The 19,636-nt window shown below is 37.0% G+C and overlaps 2 protein-coding genes across 7 annotated transcripts in view; one reads left to right on the forward strand and one right to left on the reverse strand.

Moving 5' to 3' along the window:
* The window catches only part of KRIT1 (KRIT1 ankyrin repeat containing), a 32,892-nt gene extending 25,623 nt beyond the window's left edge, over nt 1–7,269 (reverse strand). For 2 of the 3 annotated variants that reach the window (XM_063099262.1, XM_063099261.1), the window contains exons 1-4: nt 6,974–7,269; nt 5,464–5,618; nt 3,793–3,917; nt 2,717–2,876 (exon numbers count right to left, since the gene is read on the reverse strand). In XM_063099262.1, coding sequence (XP_062955332.1) covers nt 2,717–2,876; nt 3,793–3,894 — 262 coding nt within the window. In that variant the 5' untranslated portion in view covers nt 3,895–3,917; nt 5,464–5,618; nt 6,974–7,269. Of the gene's footprint in view, nt 1–2,716; nt 2,877–3,792; nt 3,918–5,463; nt 5,619–6,973 lie in introns of those variants that run through there. The other variant, XM_063099263.1, reaches the window with a different exon arrangement.
* Nucleotides 7,270–7,442: 173 nt separating this feature from the next.
* Nucleotides 7,443–19,636, forward strand: part of ANKIB1 (ankyrin repeat and IBR domain containing 1) — a 160,535-nt gene continuing 148,341 nt past the window's right edge. For all 4 annotated transcript variants that reach the window (XM_063100255.1, XM_063100254.1, XM_063100256.1 and 1 more), the window contains exon 1: nt 7,443–7,866. The gene's annotated coding sequence lies outside the window, so the exon portion shown is untranslated. The remainder of the gene's footprint in view (nt 7,867–19,636) is intronic.

Here is a 19,636-nt window from a genome sequence, read left to right on the forward strand (position 1 = left end):
TTGGCAGTAAGGGGGTTTATAAATAATAACCCACAAGTTTTGTGCTCTAAAACCTCATGCTCTAGATACCTTTGCCATGATATTTATCAACCCTTCTAATATCCTCATCCCCCAAAATATATCCTTGTTCCTAACCCAGATAGGGATGCCTAACTGGCAGGTGGGATGCCTTCTGTGTACAGGCAGATAATATAATATTTCAAATAACATCATTTATTCACAATATATCTGAGTCAGTATTTGTGATTATTAAGGCCTATTATATTATAGCTCCCAAACAATTATTTTACAAAATGAACACTTATACAAAATATGTGTTAGATACAGAATAACATTCTCATAAATTTCAGAGGCAGCATTTTTTTTTTAATTGATTATACATATTCATGGGTCACAGAGCTGAACATCAGCACTTGTGCCCAAGATGTGATGATCAGATCAATACTATCAGCATGCCCACCACCACAAATTGCAATTATTCCCTGTGTCCCCCACCCCACCCTCTGCCCCAGCAACCCTAGGTCTGTTCTCTCCCTCTACCAATCCGATGCACCACTGAAGAGGTCCTGTTTGTTTTGTCTGGCTTGAGGTCTTATCCCCATTTAATCTTTCCTGCCCTGATGCTTCCCTAAATCTGGTTCTGATTCATTGTTTAATTGCCTACTTTGCAAATTATATATGTAACTATGAGATCTGTTGCAGGGGAAAAAAAGGACTGACTACAAGTTGGGAGATAAGGGTTCTAATTCCTTCACTAATGGCAGTGTATGCTCTTAGGAGGTGATATCTTATAGATGTGAAAATGACCACATACCAACTCACAGGACCAATTTAGGAATTTCACGAAAAAGTAAACATGGTAGTGCTTTGTAAACTACATACAGCACTGCACAAAAATGAAAAGCATAACTACTGGTACTATAGGCATTTGTGATTTTCATGTGATGCTTATACAAGGAATCATATTACTATAAAAATATTTCATACATTTCAAAAAACTCAGTTGAATAGGATATTCAGGATATGGCATGACTCATTAATATAACTTTCTATTTAGTTAAATAAAACTTCTCTATTTCAGTTTCATTAAAAGCTGCCTGAAAATATACTAGTACATTTTACTAAGTATACAACGCAAAATTGTGCTAGACATATTTTGGGGTGCCTGTCCACTCATAACTCCTACTAAAGAAAACTATCCAGTGGCCTCTGGACCAGATGACATTTTTGTTGACACTGACATCTCTTCCACACCTCTTCTGGATAAATGGACCTCGTGGTAGAGCTGGGCTAATTCATAGCAAACTATGACTTGTTTGCCTCAGCCCAAATATGAGATTTAAGCTAATCAGATTTCTGTCTCAGGAACTTGGTCTCAGGATAGATCCTGATGAACTACAACAGTTTGGCAATACTGGAACAAATTTGTCTGGATAAAAATTTATCAGAGAAGTCCAAGACTGACATAGAAAAGACTAACAAATTTGTGGTAACCGAAAAGAGCCCTTCACATGCCTTGATGGCACAAAAGGACAGTACCCCCCTCCTTTTTTTTTTTAAAGGTAAAATTGGTTTCAAGATCATTTTATTAAAAAGTGAATCTGATAATTATGGAAAGGAGATTGTCTTTGTGAGACTCAGAATGTATATCAAAGATCTATAAATTTATGCAGGAACTTCTTACAATCCTGAGTTGCAAGGCTTAGAGTCCCAACCCACAAAAAACCCTTCAGGTCCTACTGGGGAAGTTACCTATTGGGAAGGTAAAATGTAGTGAATGGTACCTCCAAAAGTTATGAAACACAAGCTTATAGTTCATCTATATATCTCTAGGGAACAGATATCCAAAAGAACTAATAAATCAAATCACAGGATTCAGCCATATCTCTGCAACAAAACGTCTCTTTTCTGAAACTGATGAATTGAATAATTAATCTCTATAAAGATGTACAAGCAGAAAAAAACCAAAAAAGTAAGCACAGAGAGGTACTCTTTACCTCACTAACAACTGTTTTCAACTGCTCTTCGATTTAAATTAGCTTTACGTTTTTAATTATAATGCCTGAATCTTGGACATAATTTATAATTTCTGTAACTTTTTAGCTGCTATTTCTTATGAGACTAAGGCCTGAGAAAACTGATCATTAATTTTTAATGACTTTTAAATGGGGTGTCAACCTTTTAGGGTTAATACTTCTACAATTTAGTTTGGCTGTCTGAAAAGGATCTTCTTCCTATGACCAAACGGGAAGAAAACCTCAGCTACCCACTAATTTATAGAACTTTCCCTAATCCATGAATATTAACTTTTACTTAACTATGGAGAGAGGTTTATTGTTTCCTCTGTCCTGGAGTAGAGAAATAAAGTACTAGTTCAAAAATACTTGTCTAGAGAACTATACTTCTAGCAAAAGTAATTTGTACTCTTTTGATTTTCAACCTACCCCTGTTTCTTCTTTCTATTGAACAAATCATTAACACTGTGACCTCTTTAAATACTTTTCAACTTTAAAAAAATAATAGTCAAGTTACTTCTGGAAGGGGCTTGGCTGTACCTTAAAAAAACTTTGAGTATTTTGCAAGTTTTTTTAAATGTAAAAGAAAATAAAAAGAAATTAATTTTAATATATTAAAAAGTATGTCTTTCTCTACAAATATTTAAAGCAAACTGTGTTTAAATTAAAAAAAAAAAAGAAAGAAAAGAAAAGGTTCCTACCTCTGATGCCCTGGTTTGCAGGAGAAATTGGTTTGGTAGCTTCTACTACATAATCCAATATGCCTTGCGTTATTTCACTGTTGCCTTGAAGTTTAGTTTCCAACAAAACTTTCTTTCTCTTTTTTTTCTGCCCTTCAATGGGAACTTCATGCAACAAAATCTTAGATGAGAAAAATAACATTAAGAGAATGCTTTAAATAAAATTACTTGCCCTAGAATACTATACAATAAGATAGCAGTCTTTCTCAATCCTAGCTGCATATAAGAATAACCCACAAAACTTTAAAACAATACCAATGCACAGCCCCATCTCAGACCTATTAAATCAGAATGTCTGGGGACTTGGTGTCCTGGTACTCACAGTTTTAAAAGTTCCTCAGGTGATTCTACACTGTAGCCAGGATTGAGAAATGGTAAGCTAGAGAACTGTTGAAGCAGCAGCCTCCTAAGAACCCCTATAGTAACCTTTATAACAGGTTTCAGATAATCTTAAAAACAGTTTAAGAAGAAACTGTTGCTAGAGAAATTAGTCAAATGAGATTACAAGTAATTCATCATGCTTGGAATCTTGCATAGAAAAGATAAAAATTCAGTTATATATATACATTTTTTGCCTCAATTACATGTTTACGAATATATGTAATATAATTCAAAAAGACTACAGAGAGATAACTGAACTGCCAAATACTTAATTTAAGGTAAAAGGATATTTTTAAATGAATTGTTAAAAATATTTGGGAAAATAACCAAGAACAATGTTTAGATTGAAATTTTGAGTGAGCTGACTTTTGCAGCGGTTTTTTAATTTCTGAGAGCAATTCCATAAACAGTACTAAAATCTAACCCTATAAATTGTAAGGAAAACTCGGACAAGTAACTTTTAATATCTAGTAACCTTCACGTGTCAATGAATAGCAAATAGAAGACAAGCAGCAGAAAAAAGACAGTGATGGGCAGTTATCCAGAATAATTAGCTTGTCATTAAGAATTTATAGAATATGGTAAGGCTTTGTGTGTAAAGGATAATACAGAATGACATTCAATGGTAGAAATCAAGTGTTATTTAACTTTCTCACTTCATATGACTTAGCTTTGTATTCCCGAGAATTGAGACTGGTGGTATTCTTTGGACGAATAACAGCAACATACGCATCTTCTATGTTTTCTGGATTTCCCATTGCTTTATAAAACAAACAAATCCCTTGAAAGATTAAATGACTCAATTAGTGGCAAGGTAAAAAATATAGTATTGCATACTAATGACAACTTTTATTTTCACAAAATCACTTTAGAAAAACAATTACAAAACTAAAGTGATTTTTCTATATTAGAATAAATAGTTCTTAAAAGGCAAGAAAGAGATGACTTGATTGTATCTTTGCCATTGAACTATTCAAACATCAAGATTTCTTTGTAGTCCTTTTTTTCTTTCTGTTAAAGATAAAAAATTTTTAAATGGGATATATATTTTCATAGATCTTAACTGCACAGTAAGAATCTGCCTTTGGGTCTAAAAAAATTGATATAAAATATCTTGTAAAGTAAATAATAACTTGAAATAGTTATTCAGAATAATACGCATTTATTTTCCATAAATTACTGAGTGAATGTCATATTGCTAATGGTTTGGAATCTGAAAATAAGTAGCTGCCTTACATCAACTGACATTCACTCCAGAATCTTTAGCAAGGAGAATTTTGATATTAGAAATTTAGAGGAACTAAAGTATATTTTATAATTTTCTTTGGGAGGTGCCTATCACAGAGGCAAAACCATTTGGCCAGTTGAAAAAAGCTTTCTGATGATGACTTAAGAATCTTTTCTATTTCCCTTATCAATTCTCTAGATACTCCAATTTTTTTCTTCCAAATATATTCTCTCTCTGTGTGTGTGTGTGTGTGTGTGTGTGTGTGTGTGTATGCTTTTTTCCCTCCTAGATTAATTTTAACTCTCCAATGGGCAATTTCCAACAAGTAACTGAATTTGCTCTTTTTTTGGTTAATAGTTCTCTTCATTAAGTGCTATTATTAATTTTTTCATGGTTAGACTAAAACACATCTCTTTGTATTGAATATCTTTAATTTATCTTTACAAAAAAAAAAAAAAAGGTTCCCCTCATTTATATGCCAGCAAATTTCTAAGAGTTTTTAATCCCAGCCATGATAAGGTGAACTTTCTTCAGTTTTTTAAAAGCCCAATAGACATTCAAATGATCTGTTCATATTTAATGAATTCCTTACTGCTCCAACTTTCAAGAGAGAAAAAAGAGTCTATTTTCAAGAAAAAGTTTTGAATGTTATTTGAGGGGAGATACTGTAATTTACTCTGTTTTCTCAACTGCAGTAGATAATATTACTTTGGAACTTTTTAATCACTTCCCTAAATAATAATTTTAAAAATGCCTTATGATTGAAAAATGTCCTTAAAACAAAATTCTTTTAAAATCCAGTTACTTTGGGCATTTTAAATAAAATTTCCCTTAAGATTACAACAATCATTAAAATTATTGTATAAAAATTTTATTTTAAATAAAATAATTTAAATAATTAAATAATTTAAAAATTTATTTTCATTGATATAGGTACAAAAAAATACAGATATTTCACTAAACAAACTATAGTAAATCATTAGGAATGGAAACATTTCATTTTGTGAAAAATTTTGAGGACACAGCATTCATTCTCATACTATACGTCATAAAATTTTTTCAGTTCAATTTTTTTCATAAGATCATTCTTAAAACCCACCTCATGTAACACAGCTTCCTACACCATGTGAAAAAAATAAGGCCGTTTTCTTCTCAGAATTTCTATTTAGCAATTTCTTTTCATCTTGGATTAATAATGACTTCACGATAATAAAACTTTACAAATTATGAGATTTATGGATGCCTTCTTCAAGACTGCAAGCCCGAAAACAGAAAGACATTGTACTGTGAATACACTGTACAATATACAGGACACAATTACAGAAACAACTTTTTCTATTAAGCACCTAAAAAAGAAATAATTTTTGGCTTTCTAAACACAATTTAAAGCAAAGCAATTCCTGTCTTGGTCAACTCATGTGAAGAAAACATCAACTAGCAAAGTGATTTATTTGTTAATACTCACCACTTCTCTAGACTATTTACTACCGCACAGAACACTCAACTTGTGAAAGGTAAACAAATGTTACATGATAGAAAAAAAGAGACAGACATAACTATGAGGGTTATAGTGTTTTGTTTTTTTTTAACTATTTAATGTTAACATATCCCCAAAGATTCTTAAAATTGATTTTCAAGAAATATTCATACTTGACTACTTGAAATATATATTCTATAAGGGACATGAAAGGAAACAAAGCTTAATTAAGAAAAATAACAAAAGCTACAAATATAGTAAAATACTGCTAAGGCAGAAACACAAATGGATAGGAAGAGAGTAAGCTGAGCTAAAAATAATAAAGAAAGGTATAACTAGAGTTTGCACTATGTTTAGACTGAGTTTTAGATAAAGATTCAAGTGACTAAATACAGGAAATATCGGCGTCTTGTTATATGGCTCACTCTACCCTGGGAAATACTTAGGCATAAATGATGATATGCTGCCTAAGTAACGAGGCCTTATATATGAAATGGTGGAAGTGGTTCTCAACTGGGGGGTGGTATTAAAAGTACACAGGGCCATTTCTTGTTGTCACTATGCCTGCCTTTTAGTGCCCATCGCTCAAGTTTGTTAATACCCCTTTATTGTGGTAGACAGTCTGTTTGCAAACAGAAACTGTAAAGACACGTAAGCTCTCCAAGAGAGTGAGAAAGAAACGGAACTTAGATCTGAGTGAAGCTAAAAACATCATAGAGAAAAAGCAAAGAAAGCCAGACGTTAAAAGAATGAGAAAGGTGTAGAGGGGAGAAGTGAGTTAGAACAAACTGTGAATCGCTTTCTGAAACGACAAAAATAAACGCTGCCAAGGAGGTTTTTTCCTCTGCTTCCACCCATCAACGTCTACTACCGGGAAAAGTGCAAGCCTCTTTGCTCAGAGAGTCTCCATCCAAAAAGTGGCTTTGGCTTCCCTGTAACTACTCGTAAAAAGAAACTCCTTGCCTGGAGAAACTAGATGTGGAGAGGGTTCAGTCTCCCACTTGTTTTCTCTCGCTGGAGTCTGCATCTTGCTCCTCCTCGTTTTTCCGAAGGAAACAGAGCGGTCTCACCCGTGAGGGCGGCCAACTGCCTCCTGGGCAGCTACATTCAACTCACTGGGTGGGACAGTTACCTGGGGGGCGGGGGGCTGTCACCGCTTTCTCATTCCTCCTTCCCTTCTCCCAGGCACAGCGGCCAGGCCCAGCTTCCTGTGACAGGAAAACCCTCGGTCGCCACCAGGAGCCGCCCGGCGTGTTCCGCCGCGCTCCCCAACCCGCGCTCTGAGAGCTCGGGTCTCTGGAGTCGAGAACCTCTTGGTCACTGGCTCTTTATTGTCCTTCTCTGTTCCCGCACCTCAGCACCTTTCACCCCTCAACCTCTCCCGTAACTACAGGATCCCAGGTCTTCAAAGGCCTCGGCTTTCCATCTCGCCGCTACCGGGGCAAGGAAATCGCTTCCGGGTTCACATCCCTGCAGCCCGGCGGTTGGCGAAGGAAAAGCTTCCGGGTCGGCGGCCGAGCAGCTACCATTCCCGCTGCTGCTCGCCGAGGCTACCTGCTATTTAGACTATTGGCGGGTGGCTTCGAGACTGGAGTGGCGGCGGCGGGGTTGCCAGCGGCTGAGCCGGAGGCGGGGGAGGGGAGGAGGGCGGTCGGGGCTGAACGCGCGCGCGCGAGGTTGGAGCATGAGCCGGACTTGACCGGGAGGCGGAGGCAAGAGCCACCGCCCCCTCCTCCCCTCCTCCGAGTGAGGCGGCGCGGCGGTCGTAGAGGCATGGGGGCCGCCTGCCCAGTCTAAGCCTTGCCGCGGGCGCCTTAGGATCACGCACCGTTTGCGCACCCTCAGCCCCAGCAGCCTCCGCCCCACGGGTGCACCCGGGCCAGCGAGGAAGGGGCTCCCGGGTGGGTGGGGCGGGGAAGGTACCTGAGGTCACCGGCGTCGCGCGGGAGGCAGGGCTGCAGCGGCCAGAGGCAGAACTGAAGACCTTCGGTGTCCACCAGGCCCTTACCCTCAGCCGAAGTAACCGTAAGTTTCACCTTCTCCGTACGGGTCTGCTTGAGGCTCCCTCAACACATTTTGGGCTCCGAGTTCAGAGCTGCCTAGTTCACGCTCTCCTACGAATGTGACTTTCTCCCCCTGTGGAGCATTGTCCGTCCGTCTGTCTGTCTCTGCCCCTGAATTGGCAGCAGCATCGTCTGCCCTGTGGGGCTTTTCTTCTGCGAATATGCAAGCCTCTGGGTCTCCGTGCCGCGTCCAAAACTCCCCATCTGGATGCATCTCCTTGTCCCTCTGTCCTCAAAGGATCTGTTCCTTCCTCTTTTTTCTGTCTCTATCCCAGAGCTCACAGCCTCCCCCGCCTATCCTTTGAGACGTGGAAAGCCACGGGTTCTGCCGAGCTTGGGGGCTAGAGAGAGTCTAGAGGAGCGGCTGGATGAAAGCTCTTTGCAAGGCTGTCATGGGTGGGAATAGGTACAGATGGCTCCCGTGAACCTTTATTTTTGCAGCTTCTGCCACCAAAACAAAGAATGGGACGCTCCCCTGTATGTTGCTGTTTGAGTCGCAGGAAATTGGAACTAGAGCTGTGATCAACAGCATCTCCTGAGGAGGTTTAGAGAATTGGTCTCAGAAGCTCCATTCACACAGAATGGCATATTGAACGGTCTTTTATTGAAATGAAGGCCCATTCTCAAAGAGCTTTACTAGTAGATCTGAGAAATGAATGTGGAAACAAAAGTCTGATATTTCAAATATATCTCTAGATAATTTTTAGTGTTTTGATTTACATCTGCTTCTTAGTATACAAAGTGTGTTTGTGTGTGTGTATGATGTGAAAATCTTTGTACTGGAAGATATTTCTTTGTTGGTGGAGACATATAGTGGTTAAAAAAATCTTAACACAGAAGTGATTTTTAAAGATCATGTCAGATTGTACTCGTATTTGTCTGAAGATACTATTTTCAATCCTTAATTCCTTTTTTGCTGATATGTAACACCTGGAGATGTTACACAACTTGGTGCCTGTGACCTTTCTGCTTCTCAGTAAAAAAAAAAAAAAAAAAAATTAACTGAGTATCTTCAATGTGTATTTCCAAATTTTGGACCAAACATTTTTTCATTAAAATTTGGTTTGCTTTTTAACTGCTACTTCAGAACTTTCAAGAAATTTGATTAAAAAATAATTTTAATGCTGTCAGTAATTGGACAGCAGCTCTTATGTACCTTCATGTATTTGCTACTTTTCAAGGCACCATAAGAGGTAAATGATAATTTAAGAATAGTTTTACTGTGTATTTCAGGTTCTTTGTTTTATTCTCTAAACTACTCTGTAATGTTGACTGGTAGCTTTTGTGTTTTGTCTGTCTGAAGAATATTGTCATTTAGTTACAAAAGATAGATGTATTTAATTGTGTTTTCCCAAAAAACGTATTAGCATTTGATTTCAGGCTATTATTTGGTTTGTAACCTCACACTATTTACAGATTTTAGTTTGAAGTAGGCTCAGGACATGTACCTCCAGCTGTCTGTCTGGAAATGTATTTTGCTTGGCACAGTGAATTATAAAGGGTGTGGTTTTTGCTTTCTATAAAATTGATTAGTTTCCAAATAAGAGTGGGATGCTGTAGTGAGGGAATGGGCAATAACTTGGAGAAATCTTTTTTTAAAAAGTCCATTGATCCCCCTCTTACCCTTGGAATAGGGTGGGGAAGATAGGACCGTATTTTTATGTTTCACTTGTTTCCTCGCCCACTGCACTGAGAATTTTGAGTTTTCAATATGAAAGTGTTCAAAAGCCGTGCAGACTGTGAAGTATGCAAGGGCTGTAACAGTTGACTGCTGAGACGTGGGAGATAAGTTTTGTTAGCCACTCTTTTGTACTCCCATGGCACTGCCCACTTCTGAGAGGGTTGGTTTTCTCTCCTCTTCCTTTTCTTGGGTGTGCACTCAAACTTGTAAAAGTGAAATACGTATATTTACTGCTTACTTGTAGATAAAAGTTCAAGGTAATTTTCACATATAAGTAGATAGAAGAAATATGAATTAAGATTAACTGATTTTCTGTGAATGGAAGTTAGAAAAGTTTCCTCAGTGCTTTGGGTAATTGTTTCTCCCATTGAGGATACACATAATGTTTATTTAGATTAAATTTAAAAATATTTCTCTCAAATATTAGAATTTATATATGATATATTTGCCAAAAAGGATTTTAAGGAGAACTATCTGAGGGAAGTTTTATGCGTGGTTCTAAAAATGGTTAGGTATTTTATTTCTTTTTTCAAAGTGACTTCCTTAGGAAATAGTAATTTTTGGACTCCCAGTTTGTTTTTAAGATAACCTTAGACTACTTCTTTTTCTTTTCCAGACAACTTACTTTCATGCTTACTTCATTTCAGCAAATGTTTTTTGAACACCTGTATGTGAGGCACTGTTCTAGGTTCTGGAACAACCAGGATAAATAAGTCGATTCCTTTCCTCATTAAATTTAACTGGTAAATTAAACTGGATATTCTGTCCACCAGCCTTTACAGACTTCTCTAATAGGATTTTAAGACACTTGACCTTATTGCAGGGTTGTTTCACATCCTTTCTATAAGAATAAACACAATAAATGACATTTATTGAGTACTTCATTTGTGCCAGCACCATGCTAAGTGCTGTATATACATTATCTCATTTAATTCTTAAAACAGTCCCAAGAAGTATTTTATCTCCATTTAGAAACCATACAGATTCTGGTTTATAGTATTGCTGGATGTTATTTTACTTGCAATATGATAGAACAGATTTGACCTGTACTTCTGAAGGAGAAGAAATGGTAATATAGTCATAACAGTTTTTAGTTCCCTAAAATTGCTTTGAATAGAAAATCCTAATTTCATAAGATGTTAGTATCTTTTGTGTTTTAAAGCAGATAGTTATATATTATCAAAATGTAATTTTTGGGCCGAGCCCGTGGCGCACTTGGTAGAGTGCTGCGCTGGCAGCGCAGCGACGCTCCCGCCGCAGGTTCGGATCCTATATAGGACTGACCGGTGCACTCACTGGCTGAGTGCCGGTCACGAAAAAACGACAAAAAAAAAAATGTAATTTTTAGTTGTTGTTTAAAACCTTTCAAAAGACATAATTCTGAAGTTCATTATAGTTAACCGTAACTGATTTTCAGACATGTATAACTGTTTTTTTGAAGTTCAGCATTGGGATGAAGAGCCTATAAAATGTCCTAAAAAATATTTGTATTATTCAGGAAGGGTAGAGCATTGAGCCGTGTGAAATCTCTATTCAGCTTTTAAAATTTTGAGTTTAATTTTGACAACTATCTGAATGCTTTGGAGAGTTTTGGTTTCTGCAATGAAAATGGATTTCTTCAGATTCAAAAGTGATCTGACTCATCCATTATTAGTAGAATATATACTTTATCAGCAATTTGGTATGGTTCAATCTAAGAACTTCCAACATTTAAAAAAATATGGTCTTCCACTGTGAACTCTTTTCTCCAAAAGCCTCCTTTGTATTCTAAACATTTTATCCTGTTTTTTGGTTTTATTTTTAACCAAAAACTTAACATTTTGTTATCTTGGGTTTTTTTGGTGACTAGCTGGTAAGAGGATCTGAACCCTTGAACACCACACTCTAATCAGTTGGGCTAACTGGCCAGCAACATTTTGTTATTCTTTAGCCTAATGCCTTTTACTACTGTCACTCTTCTGTTTTTAGGACTGTAGAGCAGAAAATTAATACTCCTCGAGTTCCTAAGAATGATAGTCCTTGATATTTTTCTATCCTCAGTCTGACATATATATTTTTACTTGACATAGACAGTCCTTCCCTTTCAGTGTAGCAAAATCCTTGATATTCAAGTCACTGTATTTTTCTGATTGGAGTAATACTGGGGGTAGAATTATGTTCAAGGACATAAGGGTGACTAAATTATAAATGTCTTAGGTGCTGGGACTACAAAGACGAATAAGTCGACTGCTCTACTGATTGAGTTGCAAAATGCTGTTTAAAATCTGTGAAGAAAGAGGAAAGTTCATTTAGAACACTGAGATGCTCTTAGTTCTCCAAACAGGCATAAAAACATTGCCCTTCTTGTTAATGTATCCCCTCAGAGTATGGTAAAGGAAGGTATGTAAATAAGCATATTAAGTCAGGGTATTCATTCTATATCCTGGCTTCAGACAATAGCTAATTCACATTTGCTGGAGCACTAGATGTTCTGTATCACATCTTTATTTCAGAATAGAACCATTTTGAAATAATTTCAAACTTACAGAAAAGATGCCAGAACAGTACAAAGAACTACTATATCCCCTTCACCCAGATATCCCCCATTGTTAACATTTTGCTGCATTTCTCCCATTGCCTGTCCTCTCTCTTTCTTTCTGTCTCCATACATACGTATGTGTGTAAAATACGTACGTATACACATACCAATTATCAGTCTCCATACGTACATATGTGTATATAAATACATACATACATACATACCCATTATCGGTCTTTTTCTAAATCTTTTAGAGCAAGCCGCAGACATGGTGCCCATCACCCCAAACACTACAGTGCCTATCTTTTAAAAACAAGGCTCTCTCTTATACGACTGACATACAAATAATCTTAATAATAACCAGAAAATCAGCATTGGTACGACACTGCTGTTTAATCCAAAGAACCTATTCAATTTTCATCAACTATCCCAACAATCTCTTTCATTGCTGGTCCAGGATCATATCCAGGAATACATGTTACATTTAGTTGCCATGTGTCTTTAGACTTTTTCAGCCTCAGTTTTCCCTATCTGTCGTGTCCTTGACAGTTTTGGATAAATACAGGCCCTACATTCTGTAAGATGATCCTCATCCTAAATCTATGTGGTATTTCCTCATGATCCCAGTCAGGTCATGCATTTCTTCTTGGCAGGAATACCCAGTAGTGGTGCAGTGCCTTTCTCAGTGCTGTGCATCCAGAGGCATATGATGTCAAACCGTGCCACTGGTAGTGATGTTAACAAGATCATATTTGTGTCCCTTTGTCATTGATTGGTATTTGTGGAGATATATTGCAAACTTATGCTAGTTTCCTGTTTCTCATCAGACCTCTACTCACTAGCCATCATGGGTCTTACTGATGACTTCCACCTGAATTAACCACTTTTAAGATGATTCCCAAATGATATTTCTTTTTCTCCTTTCTCCCCATTTATTAATTAAATCAGTAAAGACTCATGGATTTTGATTTTATTCAGTGTGTTGTAATTTTGCTGTTAATTGTCCCCAATTTAGCTAGGGAGCCCCTTCAAGCTGGTTCCTATGTCCATTTGTCATGCTTCTGTCTCATTCATTGTGCATTTCTTTAGGACTTTCTGGCAGTTCAAGCTGTTCCTGGTTTATTTAGTGCTTTGTCTGCTGTAGCCCTGTAATCAGCCATTTCTCCAAGGTACCTTGATTTTCGTTTTTGTAAAAGGTGGTATTTAAAAATAAAGGTTTGGTGGCTTCATGCGCTCATTCCTACCAGGGTGTCATTGCTTTCAAGCTCTCTTAGTGGACAGAATTAGGACACTTGGGTGTGAGTATGGTTTGTAAACACACACAGACATAATGCACATACTCATATACATACATTATTTCTGTATCTGTGTATATATTAGGAAATCATAAGTTTGTTCCTGTAGTTCTAATTTCAGTCCAGTACCTCAGGGGTTTTTTTTGTTTGTTTTTTGTTTTTAGCTTTCTCCCTTTTCATGTTTATAAATGCTTAATCTGTTAGAAAGAAACTTGGCTTCACATTAGCCTCAATTTATTTATCATTTGCCCAGTTGTTTTACTTATTTGCTTAGTGTGTTACCATTCTTTCTGCCATGCAGACCATCTCTTACCACATCTGCCCCTACCACCTTGCATCATTTACCGCTGGGCCTGCTGGCCTGTGCCTGTTTGTGGATCCACAGTCCCCACTGGGCCTACAATTCTGTGCAACTGTCTGTCCCCACAGAACACCTGATGTCCCCGCCTCTGGGCTAATTGCCCACACATCTTCTGGCCTTCCTAACATGCCCTCACTACCCTGCATCCTCAGCCAGCATGCCGACTCCTTTGCATGTCCCAGTTATAGTTAATTGTGAAATATATTTCAAGGATTTACAAAAATACATATATGTGATAAAATATATACATAATTTCCACACAGACAAATGGTAACATACTATATTAAATGTTCTACACCTCGGGTTTTTTTTTAATTTATTTAACATATCTTGTAAAACTTTACACATGAGTACGTAAAGTGACACCACATTCTTTTTAACAACTTATATAGTATTTCATTGTTTGTGTGTATGTATATATATCCAGATGTGCACGTACATGCACACACCTCTACACACCTACCTATCTGTGGCAGAATGTTTTATGATCATAAATTTCTCCCATCCTGAAATACATTCCTTTTTGCAATGTGCCTTTGCTGCTTCTTCATCTAGAGGTGGAGTCTATTTATCTCTTGAGTCTTGGCCGGCCTTGTGACTTGCTTGGACCAGTGAATATGGTAGAAATAATCTATGAGTTCTGCAGACAAGTCTCTTAAGAGGCTTCAAGGAATGCTTTCCTGCAGCTGACAGTAAGGAAGCGGGTTTGGCCTATAGAAGGATGAGAGGTCTCTCGCAGGAGAAACCAAAATGCCCCAACCGACAACCAGCACACATGAATGTGGGTTATCTTGGACCTACTAGCCCAGCAACCCTTTAGCTGAACGCACCTGCAGAGGAACTAGAGATGAAACCAGCAGTAAAACCTGCCAGCCAACAGGTTGTGTGAAATAACGTTGTTTTGAGACACTAAGTTTGGGGAGGTTTGTTCTGTAGCAGGAGATATCTGAAACTATAACTGTGTTCTGAACATCTAGGTTGTCTCTAGTCTTCTATTATGAATAATATTGCAGTGAATATCTTTGTATATAGTATTTGTATGGATTAAATTTTAGTACGTAATGCCATATTATTTGCCAGAAGTAGTGACACAATTCTTATTGTCACTATTAATGTCTGAGAGTAACTCTTTCCCCTGCACATTCACTCTCATTGAATGCTTTTCTTTAACAATAAAATGAGTTTTAAAAAAAAAAAAAAAACTTCTTATGGTGCTTAATTGTACATTTCCCTACTTATGAGGCTAAACATCTTTTGATATATGTATTGGTCATTCTGATTTTCAATTCTATGAATTTCTTATTCATATCTTTACTCACTTTTTCCTATTGGATTTTTTTCCTTACCAATTTGTTGGTGCCCTTTGATGTATTTATTATGAATATAATACTTTAATGTTGTTTGCAAATATGTTTTGTCAGTCTATCTTTTGTTTTTTGTCTTAGTTTATGGTATCATTTACCATAAATTTTTCTTTTGGCATTTTATGTAATCATTTGTAAGTCTGTCTTTTTCTGTGTGACTTCTGATGTTCCTGTCTTGAGACTGTCTTTCTCCTGTGTAGGTTATACATACTTTTTCCTAAATTTTTTTCTAACTTAGTATTGTCTTTCCTGTCAAATAGGAATCATGTTTAGCTGCTACAGAAATAAAAAAGAGAGTTGTATAAACAAAAAGAGAGTTGTATAAACAAATTAGGGACTGTTTAGAGCTGGCGTAGTAGCTCCACGATGCTGTCAGGAATATAGGCTCATTTGTCTTTCTGTTTAACCATCCAAGCTTGTCACCTTGTGGTCCCGAGATGGAATTCCAAGCTGAGCAGCAACAGCTTTCTATTTCCTTACTTAACATCCATGGCTCTGCTTATTTTAACTGAGGATCATATCCAGTTTGGTGACTATAACCTCTGGGGATGAGGCCATGACAAAGCAGGTCCCACAGAATAACACGTTTTTGTGAAATATGTTTTTTTGTTCTTTGAAAAAAGTAGTGATGATTTTGCTTTCTGCACCATAATAAATGTGTTTACAGAATAAGGCTCCAGAAATTTTTTTCTTTAAACTATTGGGCTGCCATGTTTTTAAAAATTGTTTTTCAAATATTTACAAGCAAACAGGAAAATTAACATGATTGTATTCTCAAACTGGAAACCAGTGTTGGGGACACAGAACTTTGTTATTATGTTCAATAAATAATATTCATTAAAGGTGTTTATGTGCAAGTAACTATGATAAGCAGTTGGTATAAAACTGAATATGGTGTGATCCTTGTCCTTAGGGAGTTTACCAGATAACTGGGTGTGTTAGTCCATTTCTCTTGCTTTTAACAAAATACCTGGAACTGGGTAATTTATAAGAAAACAAAATTTATTACTTACAGTTTCTGAGCCTGGGAAGTCCAAAGTCCAGGGAACACATCTGGTGAGATCCTTCATGGTGGTGACAATGACAGCAGAGTATCACATTGTGAAAATGGTAGAGAAGAGAGTCTAACCTCATTCACTCTCCTTTTAAAGCCCTCCAAACCACACCCATGACCACCATTTTTAATCCATTCACTATGGCATGGTCCTACAATCTAATCACTTCTTCAAGGCCCCACCTTTCAGTTACCGTAATAGGATTTCCCACCCTCAGCAGTTACAGTGGGGATTAATTTTGGGGGGGGATATTCAATCCAAGGCACTGGGGAAGCAGATAAACATTTAATTATAGTTTTAGAGTGTAGATTGAGTGAACTATAAAGTTAGAGAGGCAGGGCATCTAACTAAGTTAATTGAGGGTTGGGGAGCATGATCAGGGAACATGATAGAGAAAATGGCTTTTAAGCTCAGACCTGAATTAGCCTATTTGAGAGGAGTTTGTAGCAGGGAAGGAAGAAGAACATTCTAGGAACTTTAGTAGTTCAGTGGGCTTGGGATGAGTTACAAGAGATACAGTGAAGAGATAGATAAATGCTGGTCTTGGCAGAGACGTTTCCTTAAGGCTGGGAGCATTTGGAAAGTTGTAAAATGGAATTGTACAAGATCAGACTTGCCATTTGATAAAGTGAATCTGGATTTATTTCAGTATTAAATAAATATTGAACACCTATATAATGTGGGGGGAATACATAGATGTGTAAAACATAGTTTCCATTCTCAAGGAGTCTGTGTTATAAAATAACTATGGACTAGATATCAACAATATGAGGCATTATACCAATATTATGGCTCCTATCTTACAAAATGAGGGCAACTAAGAACTGCAATTAAAACGAGCCCAAAAGATCTTCACGGCTTCAAAGCACATATTCTTTTCATGTATACCACATTGCCTTTCACAACACTTATTCCCCTTGACTTATTCAATTATCTGTATGTTGCTTGTACATTGCCTCGTAACCCTTGTGAAATAAGATTAGAGTACAATTAAAGTGGTTTTCAGTTTGGGAAGGAAAGTGTCAAACAAGTTTCACTGTCTTTCTCTAGGCAGTCTCTGTGTTGGATGGAGTATAACCAGGAAGATAAATATTGCTCAGAAAAGTTTTCACGTTGCATGAAGGAAGCAGTTGTTGTGAACAGTCTTAAGTTTAGTTTCTGGGAAACTTAGAATTAAACTGACAAGATAATGGGGGACAAGATGCTGGCATAGCATGCCATGTCGTTAGAAATTTGGATAGCATTCTTGTTAATGTTAAGGTTCTTTTTTCCATATTTAATATACAGAGCAAAAAATGAGAAAACAGCATGCACTATTGCTAATAAATAAAGCATTGGTGGTTTTTGATGATGTATTTGTTTTTATTTCTAGAAAGTAGTTGTGAAAATAAAAATTATTCTCTTTCCAACCTTTCTAACACCTTACTTAAATCTACTAAACTAGCTGTTTTTTTAGACTAAGGCCAGATAAAGATGGCTGGAGATAGTAATATTATTCTTGGTCTCTCTTTACTTCTGAAAGATGTGTGCTTACCAATTGACCTCTCTGGGCCTCAATTTTCTCACCTGTAAGTTGATACATTTGGATAAATTCCAGAGAGTCCTTTTTGCTCTGAGATGTGACTTAATAACATCCACAGAATTACTTAAAAAGTTAGGATATGACATTCTAATTGGAAAAATGTAACTTTTTCTATAAAGTAGGGAGGAAGAAGGTTGGATTGATAATTTGATATCATAGAATGAGGAGAAAGAAACTCAGAGGGAGGGTGTTCTTCTGATTTTCTAACTATTGGAAAATTCTGAAGGTGGGTTAAATGTCAGATGTATAAGGCAAGAGAAAGCAAAAAATAATAAGGTTCCAGTGTTCAAGGATTTTAGAGTCTAGGAGCCTTTTTCAACTGACATTCCTCGAGAGAATTGAGCCTTAATGCTGTAAGCCAGTGGTTCTCAAAGTTTAGCATGTATCAGAATCATCTGGAGAGCTTATTAATACATAGATTGCCCTTCGTCCAAAGCGTCTGGGTGCGGCCTGAAAGTTTTCATTTTTATCAAGTTCCCAGGTACTACTGCTTGTATTGGTGTTATCTGTTGTATGAAATTAATTTATTTTTCTTCTATGCCTCTTGAATGCTACTAGAGACATTGGGAGAATTTTAGAAATAGCTCCTCAAATCATTTTTCTGTGTTCTGTGCTTTAGATGAGGAACTGTGATGGAGAAAGCCTGGAAGGGTGGGGAATTAAAAAAAAGAAAAATGGGGCCAACCCCGTGGCTCACTCGGGAGAGTGCGGTGCTGGGAGCGCAGCAGCACTCCCGCCACGGGTTCAGATCCTATACAGGGATGGCCGGTTCGCTCACTGGCTGAGCGTGGTCACAAAAAAAAAAAAAAAGAAAGAAAGAAAGAAAAATGGTTGAAATTATAATTCCAAATCTTGTCTCAGAAGGTAAAAACAAAGTTGCGTGGATATAGGGAGATTAATCTAGCAGTCATATGCAGAATGGGTTGGAGTGGAAAAAACAGGTATGGTCCATTTACTCAGGAGTTTCTCTTATCCATCTGCTACCTAGAATCTGATTTTTTTTTTTTTTTTTTTTGCCGCTGGCCGGTATAGGGAACCAAACCCTTGACTTTGGTGTTATCAGCATGACATTCTAGCCAAGTAAATTAACCAGCCAGCCCTAGACTATGATTTTAAAGAGACCTCTCCTTTTGGAATTTTTTGCCCTTAGACCTAGTAGCATCAACTACACATCAGGGACCAGTTTTAAATATAGCACATACCATAATGTCAATCTGCTAGTTTGTAACCTAAAAGTTGGATAGTTAAATATTTGACTTTCTCCATGATTTTTCTCATCCTTTGCTCCTTGGTGTAGTTTGTGTATATACTTCTGTCTCCCTAATTGGATTTCTGGCTTCTAATTTCTGTATCCTATTTAACATGTATGCATATATTACATAATTTATAATTCAGTAGCCTGGATAGGCAGGAGAAAAATCTCAGCATTTTAAAATTGGACAAATATATGTGGAAAATATCAGCAGGTTTATATCTTTGGGTAAACTTTTTTACAAACAATACCATCTGTACATTGCCAACTTCCAAATTGTACCCAGACCTCTCACTTCAGCTTCAGATTTGTACATCTTTTTGCCTACCTGATATATAATAAGTATCTTAAATGTAACATTGTTCAAATATAAGCAGATCTCTCCACTCCCACTCAAGCCTCACCTCCTGCAGTCTTCTGCTTTCAGTAATAGTAACTCCATTCTTTCAGGTGCTCAGGCCTGAAACCTGAAGTCATTTTTATTTTTTCCTTCTCTCTCACTCCTCCTTCTAATCTTTCAGTAAATTCTGTCTGCTCTTATCTTCAGAGTACGTCCAGAATCTGTTTAAGTATTCACCACCTCCATTGCTACGTCTCAGATTCAAGCTACCATCATCTTTTACT

Source organism: Cynocephalus volans, chromosome 6, assembly GCF_027409185.1.
Source record: "Cynocephalus volans isolate mCynVol1 chromosome 6, mCynVol1.pri, whole genome shotgun sequence".
NCBI lineage: Eukaryota > Metazoa > Chordata > Mammalia > Dermoptera > Cynocephalidae > Cynocephalus > Cynocephalus volans.